Source organism: Callorhinus ursinus, unplaced genomic scaffold (genome assembly GCF_003265705.2).
Source record: "Callorhinus ursinus isolate GAN/ISIS: 27379988/994484 unplaced genomic scaffold, GSC_fseal_2.0 scaffold30, whole genome shotgun sequence".
Lineage (NCBI taxonomy): Eukaryota > Metazoa > Chordata > Mammalia > Carnivora > Otariidae > Callorhinus > Callorhinus ursinus.
The window spans coordinates 7,831,777-7,840,700 of record NW_027397092.1 but is presented as its reverse complement, the minus strand read 5'-3'; the positions used below and the strand labels follow the sequence as shown (position 1 = coordinate 7,840,700).

Here is an 8,924-nt window from a genome sequence, read left to right as displayed (position 1 = left end):
TCACCTGCCTGTGGGTTAGAAAATCCTGCTTGATCAAGTTCAGGGCAGACTGAACATTATACAAGATTCTCAGAGTTGGACAGGCTACAGCCAGTCCATTTGGCTGTGGATATATAACGTTGTGTTCAGATGCATGTCATTTTGATAATAGCATTCCCTGGGGACTGGGGTAGCCAATCGTAGAACCTGAGTGTATTTGTCCACCTTTATGAAAAGCAAACATTACAGGGCACCTGCCTGGCCTCAGCCAAAGTCAAAGTGATTACTGCCACCTCTCAACAACATTGTCTCCTAAGAGACAATGTGGGGTCTCCCCACCCCACGTATTGTTTCTGTTTTGCACTTTACATGTGTGTCTATGACTTCCCCCATCCTTGAAAGCTAACGTGCAACTTGAAGCTAAAAGTTGTCTTACACTTTGAATCAGCATTGTCTTGCACATATAGTTGTTTTGGGTTTTCACATCAGGTAAATAAAGGGACTGAGCAGCCAGGGGGGTAAGACGGGAAAAAAAACCCCCAAAGAAACATACATATTTCAGCCTACTTACTTTTCAGGACTAGCAGGGACTTATAATAGAAGACTCAGATGTATTTCAACCATGAAAAAGGATCAAGGTATACAATGCTTTCAATTTATATGATGCTATCTGTGAAAGATATTTCAAAAAACAAAGCATAAAGAAATGAGGACAAAGGAACGGGGTGAAGTTGGCATGGGTACAGCTAGAAAAAACGAAGCTAAGGATTGCTACTGAGATTGAATACTAACTTTACTTTTGACCTTTTCCTGGCAGCCAAGACAAAAAGGAAAACACGCTATATAAGGTTCTTATTAGCTAATAAAAAGCATGCCAGCTTTTCTATAGATTTTTTTCCCCCTAAAACTAACTTTAAGAAGAATTTCTTTTATGGTCCCTTATAAAGCCACTGACTTTTAAAATATATGATGGTTTCAATAACAGTTTTATAAAAACGTAGATAGCAACTTTTTTCTGTATGGCCATTTCTTATACTGATTTTTGATAAATGCCATAGTTGAGAGAGGACATTTCCTCGGGGACTTAGGATGGAGTTCAACCCCCAGGAGTGAAATGAGGTTGACAGATGATGTCTGGGCCTGTAGCCTGTGGAAGGGACCCTGGGAATGGAGTGATCCAGTTGTAATGCCCACGAGCTAAGTATCAATTTGAGATTATTAGCATACAAACGAAGTTGTATTAAAATAGAACAGAAGTTTGGTTGTAGTCCTAATTTGGCTCAACAGCTGTGCCCCAACACATACATTTTGATTTAACACTGGGCCTTAATCATAATAAGTTCCATATATGTACAATGATCGAAAACTGACCCCACTAGGACCTATGCTCCTGTTCAGAGAAATGGGGAATGTGACAAGCGTTCCAAAGGAAAAATCCTCTGGTTTACAAATCCGTTGGAGCACCAAACACAATTGAATGAGTTGCTTTTGTATTCTGAGATGCTTCGAGACTTGCCTACGCTAATATGCTGTCACAGATTGAGCTCCCTGGTAGAGAGACTCTGACCCGGGGATTAGCATGTAGGAAGTTTACTACAAATGGCTCCTGGGATCAACACCCAAGGAAGACAAGAAAAGGGGAGGGGGAGCACAAGATCAAGTGGAGGAGAAAGTAAGGTGAGAGCCATGGGGAACACTGGACCTGGAATGGCTTTTTGGAGTTGTCTCCCATGGGGTGAGGGGCTGGGACCCTACACCCCCACACTGACCACTCACCGGATCCAAGCTGTCCTCAGAAGGGGTGTGCTCTTGGGCATGGTGGCTTTCTCCACCAAGGGCAATTCCCTGAGGAAGCTAACACCCGAGAGCTCTGGGCCAGTAGCCACAATGAGGGGGATGAAGTCCCAGACTTCTGAAGGTGGTCCATTACAATCGATCAAGGGATTTTCTAGGCACTGTTTGCCAAACTAGCAAGACATACTTTAATCCTGAAGCACAGCTAAAATATCTCCCAGACCTGACGGTCAATAGAATATCATTTGTGACATGCTGCTTTATTCCCATAACCTGGATGTATACTCTTTATTCTGTAGGACGAGTCCATCAGTGTGGTTTTATATTTGGCTGCTTCTACCAGAAGCCAGCTACAAGGGAGTTAGTCAATGAAAAGGGCTTATTTTACTCACTTAAATAATTTGGGAGACAGTCCATAAGCCTGTGCATCTGCTCACAGAACTGGGGTCTTTCTCTTTTCTTCTAGTCCCTTTTTGGCAGGTAACTTCTGTTCTCATGGCTGCAAGAGGCACTGCTCTGCCCCAGAGGGGAAAGCACAAGCCACAAAAGATAAACGCCAGGCAAGCTTCTTTCTCCCCAACATTTTCCGAAGTGCTGTAGGATCTCTGCTGACTTTTCATTAGCCAGAACCGAGTCACATGACCGTTCCTAATTTCCAGGGCATTTGGTAAAGTCATTTTACCTGAGAACATTTAACTGGCTTCTCTTAATTGGGAAGAAGAAGAGAAAGGATATTGAGAAGACAGCTAGCTCGGCCGATCACAAGTAATAGAATTTAAATCCTTCCTTCCTTGTTCCTCATGGGCTGAACAACTGCATGAAATGGATTCCGTAGAAAGAAAAGAAATGTAGTTATAAAATATTAATGCGACTATGGGCACGACATCACAAAAAATTTATCCAGTTGAACTCAGACTTTCCACATTTCATCAAAAGCAATATGCATTCATTACCCTAGATTTATGCTTGCCTTTCTGCCGCTTGGGACAGAGCTGTGCACATGGCAGACATTCACTGTGTGTGTGTTCATGTGTGTCTCTGTGTGTGTGTTGTGTAAACAAAGGAGTGTCTTTGGCATACAGTATAGCACTGCACTGTGTCTTGAAGTCATAAAATCATGAAGTCGTGTGTTTTGTTGGCATATATGGGAAGCCCCCGCAGTGGTGGTTGAGGAGTGGTTCTGGGAATGGTTTTAGTCTTTCCTTGACCGTGTTTTGTCTTCCTTCTGCCCTTGCCAGATGGGTAGCTTTTTGGTGATTTGGTTTCATACATCCAGATTTTAGAGAACTTTGAGAAATAACAATGCAAAAGCTACCCCCAGCAGGATTTAAAAAGTGCAATGGCCTCATCCTTTCTTGAAACATTATGGTGCTCTCTTCTACCTCTCCCATCCAGAAAAGAAGCCTCACTTTCTATAATTATATGATTTTGAACTTTCTGCATATGAGATTATAGTATGGAATAGGATTTCCATATATACACTTAAACTTATGGACACACTAAATAGAAGAATATAATGTGATATTTCCAGAAAACACCTAATACCCTCTCCAAATCTGACTCTAGCTTTAGGGGTTCATCATTCTTCCCCTCTCCTTGAGGAAGGGTCTTTTTTTGTCTCAGTAGATAGTTCACAGCCTCACAAAATTAGAAGTAGAGGCCATGGTCAATGTCAGATGATTCTGCATTTCTGATGTGCTCCCAGCTGATGTCAGTGCTAATGTTCTCTGGCCACACTTTGAGTAGTGAGGTGTTAGTTTTAAAGCTTGGTTGCCTTTTTGGAATTGTGAGGCAAGTTTTTACAAATACTGCTGTCTGGGTTCTACCCAAGAGTTACATTTATTATAGGGTTGGCATGGACATTAGATTTTTTATTTTTTATTTTTTTTTTTTAGCAGGGGGGAAGGGCAGAGGGAGAAGGAAAATCCCAAGCAGACTGCACTGAGTGCAGAGCCCAACTCGGGGCTTGATCCCATGACCTGGAGATCATGACCTGAGCCGAAATCAAGAGTTGGATGCTTAACCACCTGAGCCACACAGGTGCCCTTGGGCATCAGATTTTTAAAAGCTCCCCCAGGTGATTCTAATATATAGCAAAGTTTGAGAACCATAAGCTATGAACCAATTACAATACTTTTCCCCATGTGTCCCTCCAAATACACAATTTGTTAACTTATGTAACCTTGTATGCCCCCACCGTGGCTAATACCAATTTCTGAGTGGTTTTTATTCCAAGAGAGTGCCTAGCCCAGGGCGCCATTCTTGGCATGGGCTCAATCAGAGTCTGATGGCCACATCAGCATATAGAAAAATGCCATTCTGTTTACACGCTGTAGCAAGAAAGGAGAGAGGATTTTTCATTGTAAGTATGGGTCCAGCACATTTCTACTTACTGCAATTCCTTTGCCAGTCTTCTTCCAAGGAAACCCCATAAAGAGGGTTTCCAGATCTTGGGAACCTAGGGCAGACAAAGGGGAAAAATGGAGAGTGGCGGTGTCAGCAGAGGAAAGAGAGTAAGGGAGGGAGGGAGAGAGAGAAAAAGAGAAGAGGAGGAAGAGGAAGGGGTAGAAGAAGGGGGAAGAAATGAGAAGAAACTAAGAAGGATATAAGGGTAGCAGAAGTTGAAAAATATTGACAAAAATTGACGATCGGTATTTACTAACCACCATCTATGAGAGGCGACAAAGATTCTTGTGGAGATCACTGAACATAGGGTTTTGTTAGGGGACAGGAATCAGGCGCTCAGCAAGTTACATTGAACTATGCAATGAAGAATAAAGGGAAATAAAATCGGAGATAACATGGGACTTATAGAGAAAGACCCATCAACAAATTAGTTTCAGGGCAATAGACAGCACAAACTCCATTTTTACATGGGGAAATGGTATCACCTCCATTGCCATGGATCCCTATTCTTACTTGGCTATATCAGCTAACTCAGATTACGCACATAGGTGGCTCCTGAAGAGAGAACATTTAACACATTTCGTATCAAGGAGTCCTTCAGGGAATTATTTAAATATTTTATAGTTATTTCCTCTAGCCTGTACCATCCAGTATGTTGCCTGCAAATATTCGCTTTGAGAAAAAAATTAACTTTCCAAAAATTTACTTGAAGATAGTTACCCTTTGAGAGTCCTCATACCCACTCCTAACCCCATGATGCACATCTAGAAATTTCTTCTTAGAGTTGAGGTCTTGGTACTAATGTTTTATGAGAATAAGGAATGGGCATTCAATCCATTCAAAGTGGTGGTTTGGTATCTTGTTATCTTTTCTAAGAAACGTTCTTAATTTGATGTGTTGAACTTTGGCAAAGTGAGTCCCTTTAGTGACATAAAAGCAGCCAGTCTTTAAGAGACGCTGACAGATGCTGAGAGAGTTTTTTACAGTGGGGCTGAGTTTCCAGCTCTGCTGCGTGTAATTAGGCAGGCAGATAGAGCTTCACTCATTTTACTAGCCCAGTGGGATGGAACGGGGCAGGGGCCCCAAAGTTCCGCTTACTTCAAGGAAACACACTCTCTCTTTAACATGTGTGTCTCCATTTCTGTGAAGAAATAAGAGTCTGTGTTTTCATTTTATAAATTCTGCACACAACTGAGCTTGTGGTAAGGAACACATCATTTCTATTTATTTCAAGCAAGCGTAATTTATCCATTTCATAAAGAACTTGGATGGTAAAGATGGGGTACATGCATGATTTAAGGATCAGCATTTTTAGTGTCCTAACATCAATAAACACAGAATGCATTGTCTTGGCAATCTGGCTCATCTGAATCTACTTGAATTTTCCTATTTTGCCTTTTTTTTTTTTAAATTATTTGCTCTTCAGGGCTTAGTACTCTGGTGTCTGAAATGCTTGTGTCAATAAACAATTGAATTGCCAGTTTTCTATGTCAAGGTAGCATCTCTTTCTTTCAAACTCTTGGTTTTCTCTGCTACGTTTAATTGGGAATTCTGTGTTTGGCTCGTAAAATCTCTGCAGAATGCCCCCCCACCCCTTCAACTTTTACGTTTAAAAACCCAGTCTGTCTAAGAACAAAGCTGGGGCCTCTGGGGAACAGAGAGAGCACTCTGTGGGTCCCTTTCCCTTGCAAGCTTCATTCTAGAACTAAGTCCAAAAGCTTGGCTCATGTGTGTTGCTAGTGTCACCTCTTCTGTACCAAGCGGAAAGCACGAGAATCTTCACAGGTGCTGGCCATATATTCTCTATTAGAATCGTAACAGTAGGACCCAGCAACGAAATGTGAAGAAGCAGAGAGGGTCCTTGAGGCCAAGGGGCCAAATTCAGAATAGGGCATCTCATTTGAAGAGAAGGCAATGTGAGCAACACAGAACCATGGTGGGCACTGGGCTCTAATGACAGGAACTCAGAGGACCCAAACACGGACAGAACAAATTGGTTGAATTCCTAGACATGTTGCTTTGTAGGTCGAAAGGAACTTACCTCTTAAATGTGCATGCAGGCCAGTCTCGCCCTTTTCCAGATTTATCGAGGAGGCAATGTTCCTCGCCCAAGACCCAAGAGTCATCCCGAAGTAGAGCCAACACAACCCATGATCCCTGTGTACTCGTCCAGTGGGTAATGCACTAAAGATATGGCATTGTGCGGGACAGACAGGTTAGTCCAGTGGGAATAATGAGCAAACCTGGGCCCGAGCCAAGTCTGCTATTTACAAGTGGTATTACTTTGGACATAGGACTTAAAGCTTTCTGAATTTGCTAAGCTATAAAATGGTAGTAGTAATATCTCTACATAAGTGTGGCTGGTACATAAAAGGTACTTGAATATTAGGTCCTTCTTCTATACCTCATTGCATCTTGTCAAGCCCAAATTTGTCAGGCCAAGCTTGTCACCCATATATGCAAGATTTCCTCCTAACTCAGTACCTTGGCCTCTTGTGTCCACCAGGATATGGAATGGTTCACATCTGATGGCAGTAACACTGCTCGTAACTGTAACATATAGGGCTCCCTCCTACTGCTAAGAACACATTCAACTTCCAAACTAAAATTTGACAGGCCTCTTATGGGCCGTGCCAGCACTTTGAAAATAAAACTCTTGAAGTTTCAACAGAAATATTTTTTTACATGATAGGACGAAACCATCTGGAACTTACTGCTTACATGGACTGAAAGAGCTATATCAACAATAGGGTTGTTATAAACTCAGGCTCCACACTGTCTCCTAAAGGGATTAGACAGGTCTCATAATGTGTTCTAGACAGAAAAAGTGACCCAAACAGGGGCTGAATCCTTAGATGTCATTAGTATTTTCTCATGTCAACGCTGGGATTTGAGAAGACAGAAGGAATTGACTTACTTTATATACTTGTCTGATCCTTTAGTACTTAATGAAAACTAGAATGTTTTATTTCACCCCTATGGGAAAATAGCTAAGCTGGGCAGTTTGTTCCTGAAATAAAATATCAGCAATCAAAATAGTCTCAAGGTCTCTTAGAAAGCAGAACATCACAGGCTTATTAGAAAGTAGGTGCCCCAAGCTTCTAGGTGCTGTTAACATTGTTTTATTTCCTTTATACAAAAAGTAGAAATGACAGAAAAAACACTCTTGACAGAAAACAATACCACTGACCTGGTCTCATTTAGGAGCTGAGCCCAAACTGCCCATTTTACCGGGAAAGGAAAGTTCAATCAACATCAGCAAACACTCATGCAACTGATGAAAGACAAGATGGCGCCAGTGGCTTTAGGTGGACGTCGTGTGGGTAGGCTGAACCAATCCAATCTTAAAAAACATACATTGGCCCAATCATGCTTTTAAACGTCATCTCTTTAGAAACAAGTTATATATACAAATATCACCCAAAAATGTGTATTATATAGTCTACTACTATAAATTTAAGGCATCCTGATACTGTTCTTCTGCTGGTGAGGCATTGGCTCTCATGATTCTATTTCCACAGTGGATAGTCCAGAAATTTCCAATGGTGTCCAAAGGGCGGCAGTGAAAGATAAGAAAAAAGTGATTTACAAGAAGAGTTCTTTTGACTCTGGCTCAGCATTGTGCTTTATGCTGTAGGATTTCTTCATTTTTCTATTGATGTCATTATGCCTAAGCAGAAGAAAAACCATAAAGGCCAGAATTAGATAAAACTATGGTCAAGTTACAAGACAACAGCACTAAACAGCTCACCAAACATGGAAACTATCCTCATACAAACCACACTGAAGAACACTTCATTCCAGTAGGCAAATTATTTTCTTTTCATATAAACCACTCTTTAAACAATAAAAGCTATAGTCATGTAATAACACACACTTAGTGAACACTTTTTAATCCAGCCCTGGAAGTAATTTCTCAATCATGCTGATTGGAATCCAGGCAAGATTCTAGTCAAGTGAATTTCATCAAATTCAAGTCAAAGTCACATCAAATAAGATAGTAAGTGTAGTAATGCTGGTTGACTGGAAACGAGAGATGTTTATATTTTATTGACATGGATTCGTTGGTGACATCTTTAATGTCCAATAAGCTCAAGTCTTAATTGTTCAAAGAAGATGCTCTTTTTGGGTGTGTGTTTACTGCTGGAAGATCATAAGTAGGTAAGTCTAGGGGAAAAAGTAATGCTGTTTGCTGCCCCCAGGATCTGATACCTAGTAAGCCTATGTAAAGAAATACCAGCTTAAGCCTTGGAACAGTTGTGCTGTATAAGTGAATTCCCTCCTGGGTAGATACATTCATTTTCATGAGATATTACTCGCATTCTGGGTACAAAAATCTTCCAGAGGGGAGTCATCTCCTGAAGGTGGGCCAGCCTACATATTAATAAATTCCTTCTTGTTGCTACATCAGACAAAAACAAAGTGTTTCCGGTAATGCTACTTGCTAACATGAGGACATATTTGGATGGAGAGGCTCAAGTGGGATTTTATGGCCTCAAAATCGTGCTTGCTTACAAAGACCATGTAGTCTATTCTTAGTGTTCCAGTAAGTATTTGATCCTCATCACAACCTGAATGCTCTAATTCTTACTTTATTCTTACTTTATTTATTCCTCTAAATAGAACCTTATTAATTTTTTTAAGATTTTATTTTATTTTTATTTTTTTTTAAAGATTTTATTTATTTATGAGAGAGAGAGAGAATGAGAAAGAGAGAGCACATGAGCGGGGGGGGGGGGGGGGGG

General features: G+C 41.0%; 1 protein-coding gene across 8 annotated transcripts in view; it reads right to left on the bottom strand.

Moving 5' to 3' along the window:
• Positions 1-7,291: 7,291 nt before the first annotated feature.
• SNCAIP (synuclein alpha interacting protein) overlaps positions 7,292-8,924 on the bottom strand; it is a 153,581-nt gene continuing 151,948 nt past the window's right edge. For all 8 annotated transcript variants that reach the window (XM_073878574.1, XM_073878575.1, XM_073878576.1 and 5 more), the window contains one exon: positions 7,292-7,849. In XM_073878574.1, coding sequence (XP_073734675.1) covers positions 7,765-7,849 — 85 coding nt within the window. In that variant the 3' untranslated portion in view covers positions 7,292-7,764. The remainder of the gene's footprint in view (positions 7,850-8,924) is intronic.